This window comes from Saccopteryx bilineata, chromosome 6 (assembly GCF_036850765.1).
Source record: "Saccopteryx bilineata isolate mSacBil1 chromosome 6, mSacBil1_pri_phased_curated, whole genome shotgun sequence".
In the NCBI taxonomy this organism is placed as follows: domain Eukaryota; kingdom Metazoa; phylum Chordata; class Mammalia; order Chiroptera; family Emballonuridae; genus Saccopteryx; species Saccopteryx bilineata.
Window position 1 is genome coordinate 106,730,691 of NC_089495.1, and position 27,738 is coordinate 106,758,428.

The 27,738-nt window shown below is 40.9% G+C and overlaps 2 protein-coding genes across 7 annotated transcripts in view; one reads left to right on the forward strand and one right to left on the reverse strand.

Moving 5' to 3' along the window:
• The window catches only part of SETDB2 (SET domain bifurcated histone lysine methyltransferase 2), a 114,196-nt gene extending 98,291 nt beyond the window's left edge, over positions 1-15,905 (forward strand). The window contains exons 15-21 of the mRNA XM_066235301.1: positions 4,127-4,170; positions 4,363-4,422; positions 7,082-7,149; positions 8,194-8,266; positions 9,290-9,421; positions 11,569-11,640; positions 13,833-15,905. Of these exons, the coding sequence (XP_066091398.1) occupies positions 4,127-4,170; positions 4,363-4,422; positions 7,082-7,149; positions 8,194-8,266; positions 9,290-9,421; positions 11,569-11,640; positions 13,833-13,987 (604 nt within the window). The 3' untranslated portion in view covers positions 13,988-15,905. The remainder of the gene's footprint in view (positions 1-4,126; positions 4,171-4,362; positions 4,423-7,081; positions 7,150-8,193; positions 8,267-9,289; positions 9,422-11,568; positions 11,641-13,832) is intronic.
• A 1,150-nt stretch (positions 15,906-17,055) lies between these two features.
• The window catches only part of RCBTB1 (RCC1 and BTB domain containing protein 1), a 48,248-nt gene continuing 37,565 nt past the window's right edge, over positions 17,056-27,738 (reverse strand). For all 6 annotated transcript variants that reach the window (XM_066234303.1, XM_066234302.1, XM_066234301.1 and 3 more), the window contains exons 10-12: positions 27,266-27,417; positions 26,631-26,761; positions 17,056-19,262 (exon numbers count right to left, since the gene is read on the reverse strand). In XM_066234303.1, coding sequence (XP_066090400.1) covers positions 19,122-19,262; positions 26,631-26,761; positions 27,266-27,417 — 424 coding nt within the window. In that variant the 3' untranslated portion in view covers positions 17,056-19,121. The remainder of the gene's footprint in view (positions 19,263-26,630; positions 26,762-27,265; positions 27,418-27,738) is intronic.

Genomic DNA, 27,738 nt, shown 5'->3' on the forward strand with positions numbered 1-27,738 from the left:
AACCAGCCATGACTTGCCTTAAACATATCTTCTGCTGCCTCTTTTGAGGTTGATGGTTCTTCTTCAAGTCGCCGTAAATACGTGCCTTTTCGCATATTACAGTCTCCGTCACTTATCTCCTGCCAGCTCTTTCTCTTTCACCCACACCAGCAGAAGCTTCTCCATTTCTTCATAGATATTTGTCCTTAATTGGGACAGAATTGTAGTTCCTTTCACTGGATTTGTGCTTTTGATGGCATCCTTTTGTTTAAGGATGGTACAAATTGTAGATGTATTGCAGTCGTACAGCCTTGCCAGTTCAATCACTCGTACACCACACTCGTGTTTTTCTATTATTTCTTGCTTTACTTCTATTGACATCATTCTCTTCTTCTTCTCACCACTGTCCTTTACACTCACTTTCTTCAGCCCCATGATAGCACACAAAAAAGTTAGTAAAAAATGCAAAAGTGATGCAAGAACAAGTTCAGCGCATGAGATTCAACTTGATTCTGTAGATAACACGTGAGAATGTGTTGCTGGTGTTGTGCTGCTGACGTGCCAACTAGTGGCAGCTTCCCGAATCATGACTTGTATCTCGGAATTTCACTCGGATCTCAAACAAAAATACGGACCGAGTCGCAGCTCATATCCTAAAAAATTCGTATGTTGGTCTGCTCATATCTCAAGGTACCACTGTACCTTCTATGTCCATCCACATAGTCCCAAATGGTAAGATTTAATTCTTTTTTATAGCTGAGTAATATTCCATACCTTCTTTAGCCTTTCTGTTTTGATTGGTGCACTTAATCCATTTGCTACTAATTATTGATAGGTATGTAGTTATTGCCATTTTATTCATTGTTTTCTAATAGTTTTTGTAACTCTTCTCTGTTCCTTTCTTACTCTCTTGCTGTCTTGTATGTTGATGACCTGTGTTTGGATTCCTTTCTCTTTTTTATATATCTCTTATAGGTTTTTGTTTTGTGTTTAGCATGTGTTTTATATATACCAAGCTATGTTTACAGCAGTATATTTTAAATTGGTGGTTGCTTAAGTTCAAACATTCTAAAATCACTACCATTTTTACTCTCCCCCTCCACATTTATGTTTTTGTCATTATTTTTTGTGAGTGTGTGTGTGTATCCCTTAATTTACTGTTGTAATTACACATGATCTCATTACTTTTGCCTCTTAGCATTTGTACTAGGTTTATAGTTGATTGATCCAGTGCTTTTATTCTTTGCCTTTGTCAGTGAGAATTTTCTTTCTTGGTGATATTTTCTTATTCATAGTTTTTATTTCTCCTACTCCTCCTATTCCAACCTGTTCCTCCTCTTCTCCTTCTCCCTTTAACCTTTCTTATAATAATATTGGTTTGGTGGTAATGAATTTCCTTCGGCTTTTTTTAGTCTAGGAAGCTCTTTATCTGTTCTGTGATTCTAAATTATAGTCTTTCTGGGTAGAGGAATCTTGGTTGTAGTTCCTCGCTTTTAGTCACTGAATATTTTGTGCCAATCCTGGCAGGCCTACAAAGTTTCTGTTGTGAAATCAGTTGACAGTCTTATGAGAGGGGGCTCCTTTGTAGGTGACTAACGGCTTTTCTCTTGCTGCTTTTAAGATTCTTTCTTTGTCTTTAACTTTTGCCATTTTAATTACAATGTGTCTTAGTGAGGGCCTCTTTTGAGTTCATCTTATTTGTAACTCTGCACTTCATGGACCTGTATGTCGATATTCTTTGCCAGGCTAGAGAAGTTTTCAGTTTTGTTTTTTTGTTTGTTTGTTTTTTTGTGACAGAGACAGAGAGAGGGGCAGATAGGGACAGACAGACAGGAAGGGAGAGAGATGAGAAGCATCAATTCTTTGTTGTGGCACCTTAGTTGTTCATTGATTGCTCTCTCATATGTGCCTTGACCGGGGGGCTACAGCAGACTGAGTGACCCCTTGCTTGAACCAGTGACCTTGGGCTCAAGCTGGTGAGCCTTGCTCAAACCAGATGAGACCGCGCTCAAGCTGGCGACCTCAGGGTTTCAAACTGGGTCCTCCAGGTCCGAGTCCAACGCTGTATCCACTGCACCACCACCTGGTTAGGCAGTTTTCAGTTATCATTTCAAATATTTAGGTTCTCAATCCATTGCTTCCTCTCTTCTCTTTCTGGTACCCTTGTGATGTGAATGTTGTTACATTTTATGTTGTCCCAAAAGTCCCTTAAAGTATCCTCATTTTTAAAAAATTCTTTTTTCTTTTTTCTGTTTTGCTACCTTGTCCTCCATAGCACAGACTCAATCTTCTGCTTCATCTAATCAGATGTTGATTCTATCTAATGTAATCTTCATTTCAATTACTGTATTCTTGTCTGACTGGTTCTGTTTCCTTTTTTAAATGTTTCCTATCTGTTGAAGTTCTCACTGATACCATCTATTCTTCTCCTAAGTTCACTGAGCATCTTATAACCAGTGCTTTGAACCCTGCATCTGGTAGATTGCTTACCTTCTTTTTATTTAGTTCTTTTTAAAATTTTTGCCCAGTTCATTTATTTTGGACATGTTTCTTTGTCTCCTCATTTGACTGCCTGCCTGTGTTTGTTTCTATGTATTAGGTAGATTTGCTACATCTCCCACTTTTGGCAGAGGGGCCCTATGTATTAAGTGTCCTGTGGAGTCCAGTGGCACAGTCTTCCTCTTCACCTGAGCTGGGTGCTCCAGGGGTGGTCCTCATGTGGGTTTTATGTGCCCTCCTGCTTTAGTTGAGCCTTGATTGCTGTTGGCACATCTGTAGGTGGAATTAGCCCTCCTCAGGCTGGCTGGCTGTGAGGCCTTCCCATGACTACAGCAGGGAAGCTATTGTGTGTGTTGATGCCACAAAGCAGGATTTGCTTTAGTGGTGCTCTGGTATCTGCTGAGTCCACTATTTGGGTGTGTCATTTGTGGCTGTAGAAAGATGGTGCTCTAGTGTGGTCTGAAGCCAGCCACCAGGTGTGTTAGTTCCAGGGCCTCTTAGGTAGGATTTCAGTGCTGACCACAGTCAGCTGCTGCCTGCATTCAGCCCAATGCCACCTGGTAGGAGCTATGAAGTGATATGCATTTAGTAGCTGCCTGGCTGCCTGTGCTGTGTGTGGAGGCACCTGGTAGTAGATATGCTGTGAACCAAAGCCAGCTGCCACTAGCACCAGGCTTGGGGCTGCTTAGCAAGAGGCACAGGGAAAGCTAAGGTCAGCCACTATTGGGGGAAGAGGGGAGGACCTTTGAGAAATTTTAGGAAAGTCTACTGCCCAGGCCTAGGCCAGGGACTTTTGTGGATTAGCCTCTGTAATAGGTTTGGATGGGTGTGGCATTCAGGTGGGGTTGAGTCTCAGGGAATCACCAGGGCGGGGCGAACTATAAGCCAGGTTAATGGAGTCTCAGATTCTGTGCTCACCAGTGCCTTCAGGCTACATGTGGTAGGGGGTCAACAAAGAAACCGTGGTGGCCACTGGCACTTTTGTCCTGAGAGAGCTGCCCCTCCAGGTCTTGTCTTAAAGCCAGATAATTCAGTTCCTTCCCATATGTCCCTAGCACTTTTTGAGCTGCTTTCCTTTTGCTGAAGCTTTGGGTGGGTATTTCTGAGTGAGTCTGCATGGGCCCTTTAAGAGGATGCCTGGGTCTAGAGCAGCCCTCTGTCTCACCCAGACTGAGTCCCTGCTGATTTCCACAGGCAAATGTTGTAGGATCTCTTTTTCCTGGCGCTGGTGCTCTGGGCTAGGGAGCCCAACTCCTCACTCCTCAGAGGTGACATCACTCCAGAGCTGAGATAGCCCACCCAGTTCTTAACAGCTACATGTGGATGTGGGACCAGCACATTTCATGCCTCTACCCCTCCTTCCAGTCTCAACATGGCTTCTTCTTTATGTCCTTACTTACAGGAGTTCTCTTCAGCTAGACTTCAGGTGTTCTGAAGGGTGGTGGTTCCATGTATTTGATGTGGTCATGGGAGTGGGCATTTACCTCTACTGCCATCTCGACCAGAGGTCTCCAACAGCATTTCTCTTTAACAAATATGTAGGACAATATCACCATAAAAAATAACTTAATTCCTTTTTAAATAACAGGAATATAGGCTTATGCCTATATTCTGTATTTAACAATTCTTGGAAATTTCATATTTTCAGAGTGTTTTGCCAACAACATGCTCCATCAGGAGAAGCTCAACGTGGTAAGCCTCTAAAATTTAGTATTGCGGGTTTAAAGAAAGGTAAATGTTAAGGTAGAAATGGAAAAGCCTAATTTACTAGCCTCACTTAATTAAAATACAAATTTCTAAGTTAAAATTTTATATAAGAAATTGTTAGTTTCTTTGTGCAGTGTGTAATATACTTTCTTTTTTGTGAACTACTCCTACTGTCAGTAAATACTTCGTTTGATTTCCACCATCTTCACTACAAAGTGAAGACTACTCCAGAACAAGGTAAGAAGCTTTGTTTTTTTGTGACTGCTTCTCCTCTAAAGATTTTAATTATTGATTTTAGAGAAGAGAGAGAGAGAGAGAGAAGGGGAGAATTTTTAGTAGACAAAATTGATAAAGTGCTGCGCGGTCCCTAACTGAAACTGTCCTCAGTTAACCCGATTAGCATTTCAGTTCTAATAATGGTTAGCAGTTCAGTTCTGCAGTTGGGCCGAGGCTAACCGGAACTGGGGGGTGCTCATTCGTTCCTGAAGGGTTTCCACGTTCCGCTGGAACAGCAGTGTCTTCTTCGCATTCAGTCTTGACTGCTCCTGTGCACTGGATCAGGGCCTCTCTCGAAAGGCTCAGCTGTGTGTCATGCCAGCTGCATTTTGCAGTTGGAAACGGCACTTTTCGAACAATATCATTACTGTCATTTTTCAGTCATTACTTTTTTTTTTTTTTTTGATAATAGGTTGATGTTTTGGATGGTAATAAGAAATCCTAAATTTATATTCTTTCAAAATATGTGTTATTTGTAGGAATTTGGTATGCCTTATCCATAGTAAGAATTGGGCCCAAGTTAGGTCCTAATGAGGGCAGACTAGAGATACAGTTACACTTCCTAGAATAACTGGGTGTGCATAAAATAAGCTATTAAGAACTAAACGCCCTAGCGTGTGGAGGACCCGGGTTCGATTCCCGGCCAGGGCACACAGGAGAAGCACCCATTTGCTTCTCCACCCCTCTGCTGCGCTTTCCTCTCTGTCTCTCTCTTTCCCTCCCGCAGCCAAGGCTCCATTGGAGCAAAGATGGCCCGGGCGCTGGGGATGGCTCTGTGGCCTCTGCCTCAGGCGCTAGAGTGGCTCTGGTCGCAACATGGCGACGCCCAGGATGGGCAGAGCATCACCCCTGGTGGGCGTGCCGGGTGGATCCCGGTCGGGCGCATGCGGGAGTCTGTCTGACTGTCTCTCCCTGTTTCCAGCTTCAGAAAAATGAAAAGAAAAAAAAAAAAAAAAGAACTAAACGCCGTTCCAATCAAAATTCTTTTTTTTTTTGGCTATGAACATTTCCCTTTTAACTTATTAGGAAATACTATGAAAAGCAATGTTGTCAATCAGTGTTTATTGACAGGAAAGATAACAGTGTTAGTTTTAAAAAGCAGATTATAACACTGGTGAATCCTTTTTCCAGAAGATAGTTTCTTTTGAATTCTCCCCCAAATTTTCTGTGTACACAAATACACCTACCGCTTACTTGCTCTCTTCCCTCAACACAGCCTAGAGAGCCTGCTGTATCAGGACAAGTGCATTTGCTCACTTTGAAAAGGCTGCGTGGGCCTGACCTGTGGTGGCGCAGTGGATAAAGCGTCAACCTGGAAATACTGAGGTCGCTAGTTCGAAACCCTGGACTTGCCTGGTCAAGGCACATATAGGAGTTGATGCTTCCTGCTCCTCCTTTCTGTCTGTCTGTCTCTCTCTCTAAAATGAATAAAAAATATTTTTTAAAAAAGGAAAGGCTGCATGGGGTCCCATTGTGAATATTAAGTCACATAACTGACTGAACTAGTCTCTGCATGGTGCACATTTAGGTTATTCCCAGTTTTGTTTTGTTTTTATCACAATTTAAACTGTAGTTAGGCCTGACCAGGCGGTGGCACAGTGAGTCGAGTGTCAACTAGGATGCTGAGGATCCAGGTTCAAAACCTCGAGGTCGCTGGCTTGAGCGTGGGATCATAGACATGGCCCAGTGGTTGTTGGCTTGAGCCCAAGGGTCACTGGCTTGAGCAAGGGGTACTCACTCTGCTGTAGACCCCCGGTCAAGGCACATATGAGAACACAATCAATGAACAACTAAGGTGCTGCAACAAAAATTTGATGCTTCTCATCTCCCTTCCTGTCTGTCCCTCTCTCTGTCTCTCTCACTCTCTGTCAAAAAAACCAAAAACTAGTTAGCATTTTTCTCCATTGACCTTTGTGCCTTTATATAATAAACTATTAAGAAAACTTCCTATAAGTAGATTGCTAGATCAAAGAGTATAAATAATGAAATTTTGGATGACTATTGGCTAATTATCTTCCAGAGAGGCTGCACCAGTTACCTAAACCCTTGCACCGTCACCTTTGTCCATGTGACAGGGGAAAGCGTGACCTCTATTTTACTTTGCATATCTTTACTTAGGAGTGAAATTGATCACACCCTATCTTTTGATCAGTTATATGTATTTTCCTGGGTTTTTTTCCTTAAGATTTTAATTATGATTTTAGAGAGGGCAAAGAGAGAGAAAGGGAGGAGGAACAGGAAGCATCAGCTCATAGTAGTTGCTTCTCATGTGCCTTGACCAGGCAAGCCCAGGGTTTGGAACTGGTGACCTCAGCATTCCAAGTTGACACCACTGTAGGTCAAGCAATCTGTTTCTCTATTTAATGAACCTTCTTTCCATAGGGTTCCCCACTTGCCCATTTTACTACTCAAATGTCTTTTCTGTATTGATTTATGAGATCTTTTTATATTTTTTAATTGGTCTTTTATCATCTGTGTTGTAAACATTCAGTTTAAGTTTTGCTATATCTTTTGACTTTGTAATTAAACTTCTGGCATGTAAGAATTTTATTATTTTATGCAGTCAAGCATCAGTCTTTTCCTTTATGGATTCTGGTTTCTACATGATTTTTATTTTCAGCCTATTTTTCAGGAATGAAAAGAAAAAGAGGAAGGAAGAAAGGTCCTCGAGCAAACATTCCTGGACAGGTACTCTGACTAAACTTCATTATACCTTTAAGTTTCTTTTTACAAAGCCCTCCTTTTTTTTTAATTTTTTTTTTTTTTACAGTGACACAGAGAGAGAGAGAGAGAGAGAGAGAGAGAGAGAGAGAGGGATAGACAGACAGGAATGGAGAGATGAGAAGCATCAATCATTAGTTTTTCATTGCGCATTGCGACACCTTAGTTGTTCATTGATTGCTTTCTCATATGTGCCTTGACCGTGGGGCCACAGCAGACCGAGTAACCCCTTGCTGGAGCCAGTGATCTTGGGCTCAAGCTGGTGATCTTTGCTCAAACCAGATGAGCCCATGCTCAAGCTGGAGACCTCAGGGTCTCGAACCTGGGTCCTTGGCATCCCAGTCCGACGCTTCATCCACTGCGCCACCACCTGATCAGGGACAAAGCCCTCCTTTTAACCATGCGAACTTCAGGAGAAATGATGATAGCACCACAGAGAAATGAACATTAAAGAGAAGTGAGATGTGTTTTGGGTATCTAAGCTCATGATTCGGGAGATGACAGTCCCACAGCGCCCATTACACATCCCCTGGTACCAAATTAGTAAGAAGAATCTGAGCCTCAGGGTGCTATGGTCTTAACATGGGCAGAGGTAGCTGAGCACCTTACCTAGCCAAGAACTTCCCAGCTGCATGAGCCATGCTTCAGTCTGCGACCTACTTTGTAACTTAAAATTTTCTGGATATCTCCTATGTGAAAAGCATATGAAAATATTTGGGGCATTTCAAACAGTTTTTTATACATCAGCTCAAATAAGGTAAATTAATATGAACTAGCAACCTTCACCTTCTGCTGTTTATACAAAAGGTGCTTGTCACAACTCTTGATGTTTTGTTATATGAAACAAAAAAACATTTGATGTTTACATCTACAGGTGAATGTGGGCCATGATTTTCACCATATGCATATCATTAAATCAGACACAACAGAAGATTGGTTTTGATTTTATGCAATATTAAATGCCAACAGTAAAATCAGTGTAAAGTAATCTTGTTTTTTTTCTCCTTCTAGCAATCTGAGCCAATGACATCAAATAGGTGCATAAAACAAATGCATGAAGAGGATGACAGGTGCACGAGTTTCTGTAAGCTTTGTCTGGAACAAATCTGACATACAGTACTTAAAAAAAGGATGACCCGTGTATTTCAAAGCTACTGTCCCACTTGATTCTTCTAGACCTGTAATAACTAGTTACAAAGAGTAAAAATTTTTGTCTTAACTATGCACTTTATCATAACCCCAGCAGATCAAAATAAGTTAGGTTGGGATGGTCCATCACTCTTCAGTATTAAGAGAGAATATATTTTGGGGGAAGGGAGAAAAAGAGACAGGAAGGGAGAGAGATGGTGAGAAACATCAACTTGTACTTATTTTCACTTTAGTCATCCATTGATTGCTTCTCATATGTTCTTTGACCTGGGCCATGCCAGTGTGCCCTTGTTCAAGCCACACCTAGGGTTTTTCACACCAGAGACACTTCTTTTTGGCTCAAGCCGGTGAGTTTTGTGCGGACAGTCCCCTGCTCAGGCCAGCAATCCGCATGCTGATGAGCCTGTACTCAGAGCTGGAAACCTCAGGCCTCGAACTAGAGGCCTCCACATTCTGGGATGATGTTTTATCCACTGTACCACCACAAGTCAGGCAAAAAAGGATATATTTTTTTATAGAGAAGCCAGGGTGGCCTGAGCTCAGAATACATTGATGTGCCACCTCTCACACTGTGATTCCCACACCCCAGGTAGCCGGTGCCAGTAAGTGTGGCTTTCTGTTCTTTAAGCAGAAAAACCTTCCATAGCAACACACAGTAACTGTGACAGAAAAAAATGACAGACTCTCACTGCAACGATTTAAAACTAAATTTTAGAAAATTTTCAGGATTCATATTATTCTAAATGGAGTTTTTCATGTTTTCATAAAATTTCATTCATTGTTTCAGCTAGAAAAACTTAGGACTGATGAAATTATAATTAATAGGAAAGCTAATGGTACTGTATGTACTCTCTTAACCAATGACGTCATCTACCACGAGGCAAGGTCCACGGTGGCCGCTGATCTGCGATAGCTTCCCTGAGACTGTTTACTTCTAAAATGTTTTTCTTATTCTTAGATGCAACTGGGAAAGTTCCTTTTCTTAAGAAATGTAAAGATGCAGGACTTCTTGATGATTTATTTGAAGGAATATTAGACAAACTTCATTTGATTCAGAAAAAACTCAGGAATGAGATGACTTCAGAATCAGGTACTAAAACAGCAAAATTCCTACATAAAGACTTCTCACAGACCTACGTATAAAACAAAACCAAAAACATACATATTTTCCAAGATGTTATTTTCCTTCATCTCATTCTTTTTTTTGTTTGTTTGTTTGTATTTTTCTGAAGTGAGAAGCAGGGAAGCAGTCAGACTCCCACAGGCACCCAACTGGGATCCACCCAGCATGCCCACCAGGGGGTGATGCTCTGTCCATCTGGGGTGTCGCTCTGTTGTGGCTGGAGCCATTCTAGTGCCTGAGGTGGAGGCCATGGAGCCATCCTCAGCGCCTGGGCCAACTTTGCTCCAATGGAGCCTTGGCTGCAGGAGGGGAAAAGAGAGAGGAAGGAGAGGGGGAGGGGTGGAGCAGATGGGTGCTTCTCCTGTGTTTCCTGACCGGGAATCGAACCTGGGACTTCCACATGCTGGGCCAACGCTCTACCACTAAGCCAACCGGCCAGGGCCCCTTCATCTCATTCTTTAATAAAATCCATTGTTCCAGATCTCTCGTTTTTTATAAATCAACAGGATGTAACTCACAAACCTATTAATTTCATAAAAAGTGCCCTGGCCTGTTGGTTCAGTGGTAGAGCATCTTAGCACATGGCCTCAGGGGCTAAGAAGAGTTCAGTTGCTAAGCAACAGAGCAATGCCCCAGATGGGCAGAGCAACAGCACCTTGTGGGCTTGTTGGGTGGATTATGGTCAGGGCATATGTGGGAGTTTATCTCTGTGCCTCCCCTCCTCTCACTGAATAAGATAATAAATAAAAATTTAAAAATAAAATAAGAAGTACCTTAATGCCTCGAAGGTTTTCATGGGTTTTCCAGAGGTGCATAGCTGAGCAACCAGCAAGAAATGGGCACTCCAGACCCAGACCCAGTCAAATGTCCAGCCCCTCCCCCCTCCCCACAGCTCAGTACACTTGTTTAAAAGATCTGAGAATAGCATTATTAGTTTTAACTCAAATTCTGTTCCTTAATAAACCAAGTGTCTTTTTTGGTATTGTTCAAGTTTAAAGTATAGAAGTAATTTTCTTGTTCTGACTGATGTTTGGCTTAGTTAAATGTGACCTTTCATTAGGAGCTCTTTGGGAAGCTTAAGTTCCATTCATACGTGCATGTATGTAACCACTTACCCTCTGGATCATATATCCTATGTGCTTAAAACCTTTATTATAAATATGGCTATTTTATGGGGAAAGGCTTGACAGTCTATACTTTCCTCAACAATATAAATGATTATTTGAAATGGATTATTTTCTTTAGGACAAAACCAAAAAATGAAAGAGCAAACACTTCCAAAAGATCATTCACTGCATTTCTTCTTTTGTCTAGACCAGGGGTAGTCAACCTTTTTATACCTACCACCCACTTTTGTATCTCTTATTAGTAGTAAAATTTTCTAACCGCCCACTGGTTCCACAGTAACAGTGATTTATAAAGTAGGGAAGTAACTTTACTTTATTAAATTTATAAAGCAGAGTTACAGCAAGTTAAAGCATATAATAATAATTACTTACCAAGTACTTTATGTCAGATTTTCACTGTTTGGCAGAATAAATCTTTATAAAACACCTAATATAGTTAAATCTATCTTTTTATTTATACTTTGGTTGCTCTGCTTCCGCCCACCTTGAAGCTGGAAGGCCCACTAGTGGGCGGTAGGGACCAGGTTGACTGCCACTGCTCTAGACCAAGCACTTCTCAAACCTGAGCGTGCCCCTCAGTCACCTGAAAGGCTTATTACATCACAAATAGCTGGGCCTCACTCCTGGAGGTTCTCATTCAGTAGATGTGCCAAGAATTTGCATTTTTTAAAATTTATTGATTGATTTTAGAGAGAGGAGAGAGAAGGGGGGAGGAGGGCAGGAAGCATCAGCTTGTATGAACCTTGACTGGGCAAGCCCAGGGTTTCGAACTGGCAACCTCAGCACTCCAGGCCGAAGCCTTACCCACTGTGCCACCACAAGCCAGGCAGAGTCTGCATTTCTAACACGCTCCCAGGGGAGGCTGCTGTTCCTGCAGTCTAACAGTTCTATAGTACATAACTGTTCTCTTTACTTTTCCTTTTGGGGTTCATTTTGTGCGTATATAAATGATTGAAACTAAAACGGAAAATGCTTTTCTCCCTCCAGAGTATGAAGAAATTGGGACTTCACTTTTTGCCTGTAAACTGTTTGAAGACACATTTGTAAATTTTCAAGGAGGTATATGAGTTATAATTGAGTGGCAAAGTTTACAAATACTTATATCTATTGAAATAATATACTATTCAGGTGATAACAATCATATTTCATTGGGAACATTGTTTTATTAAATGAAAAAGCCCACTTACAAAGGAGTATCGTCTCACAAACACAAGAAAAACCGTGTAAACACAGAGGTGCACATCTACATAGAAAACTGCACCCAGACGGAGACAGCACTTCCCTGTAGGTGGCCAGATTATAGTGTCTCCGTTGTCTTTAGTGTCCCGTTGTATTTTCCGCATTTTCTAACATACACATAATACTTTGTGTAGACAAAACAAAAACTGCAAAATGGCAGAGTATTTGGCGCCCTGTTCAGGAATCGGCAGGAACAAGTGAAGCAGCCTTTGGCCTCTGCCCTCAGGCAGCCAGGCTATGACAAATAAGCCACTGTTTTCTCCCTCCCACTCGCTGTGATGTATCCGTATTTCAGTTCTCTCTACATTAATCCGCACATCCAGTGGGGATGGGGGTTGTGACTGATCTACTCGAAAGCTAATCAGAGAAAAATGAGCAAGAATAACTGAAAATTTTTTGAAAAAGAAGAAAACCTGGTAGGGGCAGACTTAACCTTTCTATAAAATAGCAACCATTTACTGAGTAGGTCCTTCTGCCATTGTTTAAGATGCCTTCAAAACACTGCTTTCTCTTACTGTGAGTCTGACCTGCTGCTCCATCAGGCTGCCACACACACCTGAGCAGGTGTGCTGCTCTTCCTGGCGGGGATGGGGCCAGATTCCTACAGAATTGTTTGCAAATGGCTTCCCCAGTTGCACAAATACAGTGCCTTACACTCTTGTCCTTTCCCATGATGTATCTGTCTGTCCAGCAAATGGCATTAGGACAATAGGTTTTCCCTCTGGAAGATATATTAATTCATATCCCTGTCTCAATATACACAAGCTTGTCTCACTTTTTTCCTATTACACATTTCTATTTGAATTTTGTATTACATTTGTAACCAGAAAAAATATTTTTTAAATCTGCCAAAAATAGTGTCTCTTAACAGTGTCTTGAGAATGTCTGCATACTTCTAATGGGAATATCTGTGTATTTTTTTAAAGTAGCCTTTAAAATCTTTTTCTCAAAAGCTTATTTTGTAGGAGACATTCATCTGTGCTTTTCTTTCATACAAATGTTACATGTTTGGAACATGTCATGTGTTTGGGAGGGTGAGCTGGAGTGGGCACCAGGGGACACTACTTACACTCTCATGAGAACTAACTAAGGCCTAACTTCTGACACTCCCACTGATAAGACTCTTGCTTAATTTAGCCTTTCTAGTGTTCCAGAAAGTTAACTACAGGTACACAGTGGTTCTAAGATTATGTATTAAAATTCTTCAGTTTTGAGGGTTTTTGGTTTTGGGTTTTTTTTGATAGAGACAGGAAGAGAGTAGGGGAGGAGAGTGATGAGAAGCATCAACTCGTAGTTGCTTCACTTTAGTTGTTTACTGATCGCTTCTCATATATGCCTTGACCTGGGTGCTCAAGCCAGCAACCTTGGGCTCCAGCCAGCGACCTTTTTGGGGTCCTAGCCAGCGGCCATGTTGATGATCCCATGCTTAAGCCGATGACCCTGTGCTCAAGCTGGCAACCCCACACTCGAGCCGGTGACCTCAGGGTTTCGCACCAGGAGGACGCCCAAGCCATCACGCCACCGCCGGTCGGGCAGTTTTGAGGTTTTAAAAAAATGACATTGCCACTGAGTAATCTTCCTAAGTTTCCACATTAAAAGCCAATTTCTAAATAAAATCAAGAGCTTTATGTACCATTAAAAATTGGATACATTTTTATGAAAGATTTGCCCTTACCCTTGATATTCTAAAGACATACTCTCCAATCATCATCTCAACACATGGATATAGTGGGCAGGAAGGTATACAATCGCTGCTTTGAGTTTTCCAAGATACCCAAAGGGGCTTCTTCTGCTATAAATAATACAAAATCTTAAAGATTTACAGACTAGCTCTATGTGTAATGAAATACTAGAATTCTATCCTAAATTAGAAGAGGAAGCAGCGACATTCCTTATAAGCCCCTAGATTCTTTTCCTTTGGATGTACAATGCTCTTGCAAATGAAAGGGGCTAGAATAATACACTGGTGATAAAACTATTGAATAATGAAATCATTTTATGCCTTCTTGTAGGATTACAGACTAGAATCCATCAATGTGAAGAAACACAGCAGCAGATGAAGAAAGAGATTGAGCTACTTCAGGACTTAAAACAAACCTTGTCCTCTGGTCAAGAAAATAGAGCCCCTAGTCCAAGTTGTACTTCAGTATCCTCTCGATCTTCTTAAGAATCACCATTTCCTAAGCCAGGAATAAGGCATAGTTCCAAGCAGGCTGAAACTGGAGACCAGGCCTGTGGAAGCCACACATCTCTAGGACAGGGTCTCTGCTGTCACTGGTCTGCAAACTTCAGTCCTCACTGGCTCTTACAACTATTCAAGCCTAACTGGGAGTTTGCTAGTTTTATATCACTCCTACCTCCCTGCTCTGACAAAATGGTTCAGGTTCTACTTGAGTAAATTGGGTCATGCCTCCCATCTCACCCACCCTCTGGACTAAAAATCTTTCCCCCTGGCTCCCTGCTGACACATTCCCTCCCTCTCTCTCCCTCTCTGTGACCTAGGCTGATTCTGTTAACACACCAGGTGCTCCTGGCCCCAGGGCCTTTTCACATCCTGTTGTGAAGTCTTAACTGCCCTGTTGCTCTCTGACTGCTCCTCCTGCAGATCTCAGTAAACCAGTTCTCCCACTTCCTCCATCTGAGGGTACCCTTCCTTCACACTGCTACCAGGGTAGCCCACTGTATCTTCCATCACTCAGAGAACACAAGCCTTCTAAGGGCAGGAATGCACTACTGTGTTAGCTCACCCTCACATTCCCAGCACCTAGCATGCTCAGTAAATGTTTGTTGAATACATACATAAATTTCTTATTTTTTGAGACTATTTCCAGCCCATAATGCATCTTCGATGTACTAAATTTGAAAGGTGAATTTCACTTGTACAAAATGTACCTGTCTTGTTACAAAGTCTGCTTTTTAAATTCCTTTTCAGCCAGTCACCACACAGGCATACACCCATCTTCAAAATAAACATTGAAATTTAAAACTGGACTCTGAACAAGAACAATCTGTTGCAAGAAAAATGTGACATAGATGAAAAAGAACATGTCCATTCCTGTTGTAATGGCACCCCTAGCCAAGTCATTCTTAGTGAGGGACAAAAATCTAGATTAGTGATTTTCAAATTTGCACATCAGAATCACCTGGGGAACTAAAAAAAGTACAAACCCTTGACTCCATCCAGACCCTCTGAAAAAGATTTCCCCTGGTCTAGATAACTGGAACTCAACCTCTTCCCCGATATTATATCCTGTAGCAAAGCTTACCTCAGCAATAGTTTTGACATCATGATCTTTATTTTAAAACTGTGTCCCCGCGGCCCTGGCTGGTTGGCTCAGTGGTAGAGTGTTGGCCTGGCGTGCAGGAGTCCCAGGTTTGATTCCCGGCCAGGGCACACAGAAGAGGCGCCCATCTGCTTCTCCACCCTTCCCCCTCTCCTTTCTTCTCTCTCTCTCTCTTCCTCTCCCGCAGCCAGGGCTCCACTGGAGCAAAGTTGGCCCTGTTGCTGAGGATGGCTCTATGGCCTCTGCATCAGGCGTTAGAATGGCTCTGGCTGCAACAGAGCGACGCCCCCTGGTGGGCATGCCGGGTGGATCCCGGTCTGTCTGACAGCCTCGCCGTTTCCAACTACAGAAAAATACAAAAAATAAAATAAAATAAAATAAATAAATAAAACTGTGTCCCTGCACTTTACTTTCAGATGTAATCTGTCATTCACAGGAAGTAATCTGGTTTACTGCAGCTAGAGTTCCAGTCATAAAGTACGCAAATATCACGTAAACTGTTAAAACAGTTTGGCTTTGTACTTTAGCTATTTTATTTACTACTAGAAAACTTGAATCAAATAATTTAATTCAGCTGAGCCTAATCCTGCCTACTTTATGATACAAAATGTGGGCACAGAAATGTATGTGAAGCCTGACATGGGAAATAACTGCTCTCATACACACACCCTACCCTCACCAACATTTCCACCTAACAGGCCTGGCTTTTCTCCATTTTATTTTATTTTATTTTATTTTTGGTATTTTTCTGAAGTTGGAAACAGGGAGGCAGTCAGACAGACTCCTGCATGCGCCCGACTGGGATCCACCTGGCACGCCCACCAGGGGGCGATGCTCTCATCTGGGGCATCGCTCTGTTGCAACCAGAGCCACTCTAGTGCCTGAGGCAGAGGCCAAGGAGCCATCCCCAGCGCCCGGGCCAACTTTGCTCCAATGGAGCCCTGGTTGCGGGAGGGGAAGAGAGAGAGACAGAGAGGAAGGAGAGGGGGAGGGGTGGAGAAGCAGATGGGCGCTTCTCCTGTGTGCCCTGGCCGGGAATCGAACCCGGGACTCCTGCACGCCAGGCTGAACTAACCAGCCAGGGTCTTTTCTCCATTTTAATCAAACCAGTTTAGGTTAAGCTCTGGAAGGCTCATTAGCCCCACCTGCAAGCCTCACGTAACTAGTTTTTGGAAGTGAGCTAAAAGGACACACTTTCCACCTCACTGCACAAACATCTTCAGGTAGGCTTCTCATCTTAATTCTACTAGATTTTCTCTGGCTATCATGAAAAGCTGTTTACAAATACCCTATTGTGTTAACTTGTAAACCTTTCCTGATAATCTATACATTCCTTGAGAACCGGACTATGTCTCTCCCTTCATTTACAAGTACCCCAAAGGATCCAGGTATATTTTTCTGCTATGACAGTTCAATTGTACTATCTTTCAGTAGAAATAAAAGGATTTCTATAGGTGTGTGTGTGTGTGTGTGTGTGTGTATAGTTGAGAACCAGTTGACATGTTCATGATGATAACCTGCTTTTAACCTGATACATGCCAGGGCTCAGTACTGATTTTTCTGTTGCAAAATACACATAAAGTTTATCATGTTAACCATGTTTATGTGGACAGTTCTATAGCATTAAGTAAATTCACACTGTTTTGCCACTGTCACCACCGTCCACCCACAACACTCTGCATCTTGCAAAACCGAAACCCTCTACCTATTAAACATGAACCTCCCACTCCCCACTGCAGTCGGCCACCACAGCTGTACTTCTATCTGCATGTGACCACTCCTGGGACCTCATGTAAGTGGGACCATACAGTTTTCGTCCTTTAGTCTGGCTTCACTTCGCATAATGTCTTCAAGGCTTGTCCAAGCTGTAGCATGTGTCAGAATCTCCTCTTTATGGCTGCATTTGACTGACTTCTGAGGGGCGGAGCGGGGAAACGACGACGGTACATGCCCGTTTTAACAGATTATTTATTAGTATGTCATTCTAAACATTTCATAAATACCACCTATACATTAGAATACCAAACATTGTTCCAGGAAGAAGTTCGAGAGTACATTTAGGACTATTTTAGGAAATATGAATACTTTGGCTTTCATTATTACATCAAATGAAGAAAGCAATTCAAAGAGTAGTTTTCATCTCCTCTATGATTAACAAAACCAAGTAGAAAAATAAGTGTATTGAAAAAAAAAAAGGATACTTAAGTAATTTGAAGGAGTTATTCCTGTTCTCTTCACTACATACATACTCATACAAATTAGTAATATGAGAGTGGTTCTTCACCTATATTAGAAACTCAGTAAATATTTGTTGAATGAATGAACCATGTATGGAAATGGACCTATTTGTGCTTTTTAAAAAGTTTTCTTCAAGTAGAGCAATAGTAAACATACTTGTTCGTTTTGTCTGGATCAGAAACCTGCAGAACAGTGACTGTTACAAACACTACCCATCCTAATAAAGTAATTGTTATCAACCTAGTAAGAAAATTCCATCATGGTACAAAACTCATTCTCACCTAACTGGTTGGTTTCAATCACTTGTAACATGGTCAAGAAAAGGGGCTGGGTCTTGTAGATCTGTATATATTTTACCTACCAACGAATTCCGACCTTTGGGCCTCTCTCGCCTGCCACCACCCACACTTAAAAACTCTGCTAAAAATAGGAGCTGCCATATCTCTTCACTCTCTTGTTGATATGGTTCTGAAAATGTATTTAGGCTCCAAGTTCAGATGGGAGGATCTTCTAAGCAGGAAACAGTTCACAAAGAGAGTCCCCACAAATGGAAATGAGCCTGCAGGTGGAGGACTGAACGAAGCTTTGTTAAAGCAAGCTCACCTGACACATGATAAAACTCAGTGTTTAATATTCTTACCTTCCAAATCACACTTCATAACCAGACCCCCAAAACAACCAAAAACCCCATAATTTTGCCATTTTACAAGGTTCAATTGTGGTAAATATTAGCTCTAACACAAAAGGAGATGAAAATCAAGTCAAAGCTGGCAAACTTTAGACAGGTAAACTGGTGATGGATTGGCCTATATAAGAGATAAAACAACTTCCACTAAGCCCTGTGAGAGAGCTGGGTTTAAGAACATCTTTGAGTCCGATGTACAGACTGATGATTTAGCAGCCACAGCTTAGGAAAGCAAGAGTATATTGAGTATGTCGTATTTTCCTCTTACGATTGGCAATAGGGGAAAAGGTGTCTGTGGGGGCAATTTACACTTGAGTTCTCAAATTTTATCTTAATAAAACATCATTAAATAATAGTTGGGGTTGGTTTTTTGGGGTATTTTTTTTTGAGATTCTAATTTATAAAATATTCACCTTTGTCCAAACAAAGTTTCTTTCATTGTCAGCTTTTCATGGACAGTTACAAATATCACTATTCTTCATGTGCTTAAGAGAAATCTTGGCTAACCTAAAAATTTATCTTTATAAAATTATCATTTCAATAGATTTAACTCATATTAAACAATATTATTTTCATATACCATGAAGTTACAAAAAAGTCCATCACAAAAACAAAAGCCTCAGAAGGTCTCAACTGTCCCTTCACCAGTAAGGCAGCTGAACCAGCAACCACTGCAGCACGTCAACAAGCCCGTGTCCGCAGCTTTAATTCACGGTGGCTCACACACTGTCCCCACTCCTAGTGTCCAAAGGCTTGTTGATATGTGAGCCAGAAGAGTTGCCACAAACTTCCCCTTTCCACATTCAGAAATTCCTCTACTAATAAACAAAAAACCAGCTAAACTTTCACCTTCTTACAATGTTCCAGCCAAACCTATTGTCACATTTCAAATAGATACATCTTGAAACAAGAGTTTAAAGTAGGTTCAGGGAAAGCCATACACATCCTTCATATATTCCTACACAGAGAAATGTGTCTCAGATATGATATAAACCTAATGGTTTTTTACCTGCAGAATTACATCACCAGGAGGGCACAAAGGACATACATCACCAGTGCCCAAAGCTCTCACACAAAACCCAGCAGCCTTGGTGTCAGTTCTTAAAGGCTCCACATTTACTGGCTTTAGCAATGAATTCCTTTAGCAGAGGGCCATCCATTTGCCAAAATGCTGCAGTCTGTGTAACTTCTGTCAAATGATTGATGCAAAACTTAAAGCAGAATTCTTCTAAATCCTGGACATACACGACAAAAATAAAAACAAGAAGAGGCCTTTTTTATTAACTGATTGAATTATTTCTTTCCAAACCACTCACCCCAAGTATCTCACCCTCCCCCAGAAAAAAAGAGTTGAGTCCAGAAACTTCAAATTAGGCTAACAAGTGACCACCAGTAGGTGTCAAAAACACATACTATTTACTCACAACACCGTGAAAGCAATGGTTCCCCTATCTCATCTGATTCCAAAACACCCGTATGTAAACACAGTCTATGACGGGAAGTTTCCTCACGTCTATCCCATAGTTTAGTCATATTTAAAGACATTATTTTAAAAAGCTGAACACATCCCTGGCTAGTTGGCTCAGTGGTAGAGAATTGGCCCGGTGTGTGGAAGTCCCCAGTTCGATTTCCAGCCAGGGCACACAGGAGAAGTACCCATCTGCTTCTCCACCCTTCCCCTCTCCTTTCTCTCTATCTCTGTCTTCCCCTCCTGCAGCCAAGGCTCCATTGGAGCAATGTTGGCCCAGGTGCTGAGGATGGCTCTGTGGCCTCTGCCTCAAGCGCTAGAATGGCTCCAGTGGCAGCAGAGCAACATCTCAGATCGGCAGAGCATCGCCCCCTGGTGTGCATGCCGGGTGGATCCTGGTCGGGCATATGCAGGAGTCTTGTCTCTCTGCCTCCCTGCTTCTCACTTTAGAAAAATACAAAAAAAAGCTGAACACAACTTTAGTTCCTAACATATGTTTTACTGCAATCAAGAAGTCAGAGAAAAGAAGTGAGATGGGGGTTATTTAGTCTAAGGAAGAGAAGACTGTAAGAAATAGCAAAGTGATGAAGAGGTGTAGTCAACCTGAAGTGACACATTAAAAAAAAAATTCCAAGGACCTCAAATTCACTTTCATGCTCACTTAAACAAAAACACCTTCAGGCTAATACACAAGAACTTCCACCACACCAATTTCTCAGACAGTTAATATAGAAAGAATATTCACAGAGATTGGATTCTTCAGTCAGACAAATGGAAGTCACTAACTCCCAATATTCAGGAAAGTAACATATACAAGTGGTAAACCGAACAATTAAAAAATCTGCCTAGATAATACATACTGTCATCCCCATCAAAACTCTACTATAATGTAGGTTGCTCCTCCATATGTTGGAACATATATTTATTAAATCAATTAGAGACCTGGAATATATACAAAGAATAAGTATATTAAAACAAATCTTACTAAAAGCTCTTATCACAAATAGCTTGACTTTTATCACTTGGCTGGATACAGCGAAGGTACTCAGGGTTCTATCAAACCTGGAACTCAATAACATTTAAACTGTACGGTCTTGGTTTCCCATTCCCAACCACCATGAAATGAGAATTTTAGGGAGAGTGGAGAAGGGCCCAACAAACATATGGACATACCCCTTTTCTGCTCTCAGTGCAGACCCCTGAAAACAGACTTTCTTCGTCCTAAGGTACCCCTGTCCCTAGCCTGAATGATGCTCCCTCCGGTCATATAACCAGTAGGAGATAATCCCCATCTAACGTGTATCTGCTAGCTGCTGCCAGGGTTTTATTTTCTAGATAATTCAAAATGCTTTTAAAATGTGAGCACAACCTCTGGGTCCATATTTTTAATGAGGGTGCCAGTGGGCTGAATGGAAATGCACAGTTGAATGCTGGCTGCTATGATAAGCTAAAATGTTATACTATATAAAACATTCTCTCTCTCACATTATTATGAAAGAAAAAGCACTGCTCCTGGTATCAGAACCCAAGGTAGTAAACAGGTCTATGGACTATATTAGATTCCACAAGGAGATGTCATACTTTAATCTTATTTATCAAAACTAGAAAACTAGTTTATTTACACATAACTTAGGAAAAAGTAGCCAATTATGAGCAAGAAAGTTTTTCAAACCATATATTAGATAAGGGTCTTTAAATATTAAGTTTTAAGTATATAATTTCAAATTCAAAGGGAAAGAGTGAACTAAATTCCTTATCACTTTTATGTCAACTAACTGTACAGATTACCTTAGCATAAACTTTAAGAACTTTTTATACAGTATAAGAATATAAACAGTGCTTCTAACTACAAGTCAGTTCATATATCAATAAAAATAGTTCTATCAAACTGCCTTCCTTCCCCTCTAGTTAGTTTGAATTGGTGAGATTTCTCAGTAGTCAATCAATATTTAACAGTTTCAACATTAAAAGTCTAGAGAATGCTGAAAATAATCTAAATAGCCATTGTTTAAATGACTGACTGAACCTTGGTGAAGGCACGGACGTGGATAAGGAAGCACTGAATGCACTTGGAGAGAAACTGGAATTTGCAAATTTGCATGAATCTGAGAGGGACAGCCAAGCTGATTCGCAGAGCAGCCAATGCCCTGAGCCAGGTTGCCTTTGATATGTGAATTATATAAACATCCTTCTGCTAATTCTTAAATACTGTAAGAACCTACATGACCTGTTCACTTTATTCTGCAAATGATCAGACCTTCAATAAGCTAGAAAAGAAAATGTAATTCTTAACCAATATGTCAACTATGACAGGGCTGCTGAGTTTTAAATAAAACATTTCCAAGAAGGATGAGAATGATCACTTGACCAGTAGATAAATAATATTTAAGACAGAATGCAAGTTTTCTCAAAACCCATGGAATAGGGAAGTGGGAGATTCAAGATCTGATATGGTATTGTTTGTATTTTAGAAGCTAAAGTCCAGATTTGTGACATTTTTGTGGTGAAATTATTGTAACAAAGGGGCTATGAAGCAAATAACATAAAAGATTTGCTGTAATTAGGAAGGAAGATCAAAATTAAAAACTGCTATTCTGAAATAATTTATAATTTCTCTCCAAATTTTTAAATATTTAAATTATTTCAGTCATTATACATACTCTGAAAACAAATTGTTATTCTGTGCCATGGATTTTCTTTAGTAGCAAAACAAGATACTCGATGGTCTTAATATCAACATTTTTAAAATGCAAGTGCATTTAACAAAGTTATCCAGTCCTAACATCCCAAAGCTAAACTAGTTGAATGCTATGACTTGTAGAAGGCCACTTGGCCAAAACAATCTGTCCTTGTGTCACAAGCCACTCTTAAGACACAGATGTCAAGAAATGTTGAACCACACACCTCTGTCCAAACTTCTTGTTAAAATAGCTGTAGAGAATTCATTTTATAATATATCAAATTCAAAACATTCCAGATTGAAGTGGGTTTTGTTTTGCTTTGTTTTTTTGTTTTTTTTTGTGACAGAGACAGAAAGAGTGAGAGAGAGGGACAGAGAGAGACAGACTGACTGGAAGGGAGAGAGATGAGGAGCATCAATTCTTCGTTGCAGCATCTTAGTTGTTCACTGATTGCTTTCTCACATGTACTCTGATGGGGTGGAGGGGGGCTACAACAGAACAAGTGACCGCTTGCTCAAGCCAATGACCTTGGGCTCAAGCCCATGACCACAGACTCATGTCTATGATCCCATGCTCAAGCTGGTGAGTCCGTGCTCAAGCCGGAAACCTCAGTTTCGAATGTGGCCCCTCCATGTCCCATTCCGACGCCTATCCACTGCACCACTGCCTAGTCAGGCATGTTTTTGTTTTTTTAAAGAATGTATTCCAGGGGTGGCGCAGTGGGATAGAGCGTCGGACTGGGATGCAGAGGACCCAGATTCGAGACCCCAAGGTCGCCAGCTTGAGTGCGGGCTCATCTGGTTTGAGGAAAAGCCCACCAGCTTGAACCCAAGGTCGCTGGTTCCAGCCAGGGGTTACTCGGTCTGCTGAAGGCCCACGGTCAAGGCATATATGAGAAAGCAATCAATGAACAACTAAGGTATTGCAACGTGCAATGAAAAACTAATGATTGATGCTTCTTATCTCTCTCCATCCCTGTCTGTCTGTCTGTCTGTCCCTGTATATCCCTCTCTCTGACTCACTGTCTCTGTAAAAAAAAAAAAAAAAAAAAAAAAAAGAATGTATTCCAGCCTGACCTGTGGTGGCACGGTAGATAAAGCATCAACCTGGAAAGCTGAGGTCACCAGTTCAAAACCCTGGGCTTGCCCAGTCACATACAAGAAGCAACTACTACAAGCTGATGCTTCCTGCTCCTTACCCCTCTCTCTCCTCTTTCTAAAATCAATTTTTTAAAAAATCTTAAAAAAAAAAATCTGTGGGTCAAGCAGACATCAAGAATGTGTTCAAATATCTTACCATATGGGGAAAAAAAGGTGCTTTTTCTCATTACCCAAAAAGTACTTTACAGTCTACTAAACATAGAAAACTTAATTTGGCCCCTAGAAAGAAAAAAAAAATGCTGACCATCCGACTTTAACATGAAGTTTTTCAATACTCACATCCCAAACTAATTTTGGAATTAGATTTCTGGACTCATATTTATGACTTCCACACAAAAACAAAATTCTAAGAAATAAGTTGCTCAGCAAGTACAATTTTCTGCAAAGCTCTATAATCTGGTTAAATAAGTAATACTTCCCACCTGTTTCTCCTGAAGTTCAAATATACATAAAACACAAACTCCTGGAACAGTACACATAAACGCGTTTCCATTTACAGTTTAATGTGACAGAGAACTTTATTGAGACAATGTTTTACATTTTCTCCCTTGCTGTCAAAATTTATTCAGGCTTGTACTAGAGAAATATTTAAGTGCTCCTTTTCCAAGTCGTTCTTGACTTTAGTAAAATTCAGAGCAAGTCTAACAATGCTTTCATTGCCAAGAGCTCCACAACAGTTCACTTACTTTCCAAATTCTTTAGAAAATCCATTTAACACATTTTTGTTGCTTTTATGTGCATACATTTGCTTCAAAATTATCTTGTCAAAAGGGGGTCTGGAGGAACAACAACTTCTATAGAAAAGCATGCTCGATCCCTGATCAGGGCACATACAAGAAGCAACCAATGAACACACAACTAAGTGGAACAACAATTCGCTCGCTCTGTCCCTCTAAAATCAAGCAATTAAAAAAGGGGGGGGAGGAAAGGGAAGACATGTGAGAAGCAGGTAGTTCCCATCTTCCCAGAATTTCAACCCACAGAACAAGGAAAAGTCATCTAGTATCCCCAGTTGAGCTCCTAAAAATAATAGTTTTTGCAGTTAATTTCAACTGGCTTTAATTAATAGTAACTTCCTACTGCTCACAGATACAGTAAGTGGGTTTTATTTTTATATTCTAATAACCTTATTCACTTACTACATTTAATAGCATTAAGGAAATAAAATGTAAAAGTACATTAGTCAATTATATACCTTCTATCAGAACCAAAAACAAATAGCCTCAAAAGAAGAGAGTCTTTTTATTTTTGTTTTCCCTCTATTTTCTAATTTTTCTATATTTAATGTGTTGTATTTGTAGGGTTTTTTAAATAAGCACACCTTCATGATTAGGTGTTTCAAATATATTCATTCATTCATTCAACTTGACATATATATTTAAATATTAACTACATGTCCATGTTGTGGCATATTCTGTGGGGAGGGCACATACATTTGGGGTCTCGAATAAGGTACAGTTTTTTTTGTTGTTGTTGTTGTTTTTAACAGAGACAGAGAGAGAAGGACAGACAGACAGGAACGGAGAGAGATGAGAAGTATCAATCATCAGTTTTTTGTTTTGACACCTTAGTTGTTCATTGATTGCTTTCTCATATGTGCCTTGACCGTAGGCCTTCAGCAGACCCAGTAACCAGCGACTTTTGGGTCCAAGCTGGTGAGCTTTTTGCTCAAACCAGATGAACCCGCGCTCAAGCTGGCAACCTTGGGGTCTCGAACCTGGGTCCTTCTGCATCCCAGTCTGATGCTCTATCTACTGCGCCACCACCTGGTCAGGCTAAGGTAGAGTTTTTAATGTGTATACTTCATATAAGAAAAATGAACACCAGTCAAGGAAATGATCAGCTGACATCAGACTTTTTATGTAAACTGTCTGGGGTACACATCAGCTGGAAGGGAGAAGACATTTCCACCACCAGAGCCAGATGTTTGCCTCCGTCCAGGTGGCTTTAGTGAGCAAGATCTCATCACTGGCAGTGAGGAGGAGTACAGAGAGACACAGAAAAGATTCTAAAATCAGTCACCAAACATAGAGAAAAGGCACTGGCCCATTTAGAGTTGTATTATCGGGTAGAAATTAAATCTAAAGAAATAGCATTTCTATTAAAGAAGCTCACGGTATCAAAGAAAAAATAGGAAAAAATACTGTATTTCCCTTTTCTATTAGAAATATCCTCTGATCATTATTATGCCATGTGTTAAAAGAGCCTCAGAGAAAGTCATCTATATTTGACTTTATAAAATATTTATAATCATAATAGAATCTCAAATAAAAATAGAATACTAAAAACATAATGGTCCACTTCACTCCCTAAGTGCAACGAAGAGGAAGCCTGTCCTCTACCACGTCTCCAAGACTACCACTGCAGGTCTTCGGTGTCTGACAAACTCCCTGGTACCAGGTGTTCTGCCTTGTAATCTGATGACAATATACTTATAAGAACAGACAAATTGTGCCAGTTAGGGTGTATATCTTAACCAGACATCCTGAATTCCAAAGCTACTGCTGTGCACCCTCTCCTCCCTCTGAATCTGTGAAACCAGCAGGGCAGCCTTCAGTTCACTAAGAATCCCTACAGCTCCTTGCAGGAGGCTCAACAAACATTTACATCCAGAGCCACTGCGTGCCAGGCGTGACAGGGCACACAGATGAGTGGGCTCCAGTCCCTGCTCATGAGGAGCTTACAATCTGATGATGCTTTGGGTTCCTAACCTCAAGAAAATGCACATAGAATTTCAGACTCCCAGGAGCCCTTCCATTCACAGACCCTCTCGAGATCCATGAATCCCAGATTAAAATTCAATTCAGAGTAAAACACGCACGAAGGAGTCCAGGAAAGGTTCTTTACACATGAACAGCTGATTTATACTAAACAATGACAGAGTGTCAGGGCATACACTGACATGATCGCACAGCCTCCACAGCAATGACAGGTAGAGTGGCGGAGGCAGCAAAGTGGGTCTTGAAAAATATATATGTGCTGACCTTGAGAATTACTTGAACTAAAATATGCTGTTAGTCCAATTAGGTGTGCACTTCATACTCCAACCCGCAGTACAGGTGCTGGGACCTCAGCTTCTTATCTTAGTTAAAAATGAAAGTAGAGAAATAACCATTTTTGAAACTACAGAGAATAAAGAAACAAGGCCAGATTTCATCATCCGGGGTCAGTCACTTCACTGATGTTCTAAACAGATGGAAAGTCACTCATCATGGTCCTCATCTGAGAGAAAAAGGAGAGAAAGGTACACACAGGGAGCTCAGGGAGGTGAGCTTCTGCCTGGTTTTACGTTACCTCTGCATCGTATCTGACTGCAGCAGAGAACAATGAAAAGGCATTCTCCACAGTGATTCCTCGCTTGATAATGTGCTGACAAAGTTTTTTCAGTCTGTTTTCACAGTAAGATGTCGCCAAATCCAAAAGACCTAAAGGTTAAGAGTGGAAGTTTTAATAAAGTTTACGGTAATTCATACGTATTTCATTTTGGTGAAGAGTTATGCAGGGAAATCAGCAGAGATTTCTTAGTGACTGACAGAGTTTTAGGAAACAGGGTCTCCTTGTTATTCCCCACATGCCCGACCTCCCAACCACACCTCCCCCGTACTCACTTGATATAATTTCTTCTATGGCACTAAGGATGGGGGGAAAATGACATTTCCCCCCTCATTTTGTTTCCAACATGGCATGCTAAATCCATTATCAAACTATATTTCAGTATTAAAAAGTTAAAATAAGTCCACAGTCATAAGCTGTGTTCATAATTATTAACCATAACTACACAATACTATTTTTAAAGATGTTTGCTTCAAATATTTTTTAAAATCATGCAAAAGCCAATAAACCTGAAACCTTTCATATTTCGATACTCTAAGATGAGAAGATACATTTCTGACCATGTGACACGGCCAGTCCCCATGTGGCTGAGGTACCTATGGCATCTTCAGGCGGCAGGTCAACCGTGTCCGTGTAGAGGAACTGGAGAAAAGCTCTGTACACAGGGTAAGAAAATTGGTCTATTTCTATCACTTCCTTCATGTCCTCATTCCAGTAAGACTGGAACATGGATCGAAAGTGCTCACACCTAAAACAGAACAGCAAACAGCACCTAATTCAGTTGATGCAATCAGCTGGGTATTACAAGTATCTTTATCTACTATATTTGGGCTTGCACACACCAGGACCCTGAATCTTTACCTAACACCCTAAAAAACCATTCCACGTGCAAGGATTTTTATATTTGCCTTTTACGTACACTCACTTTCATTTCAGATGAGTACCTCCTATGAGATATTAATCCTTTGAGTAGTGAGTTTTTTGTTAACCCTCTGAGTGAGGACGTGTACGAACATTCGTACTACTCCAAGGGTTAAGAATTACATGCAGAGGCCAGCCGCACCTAGAA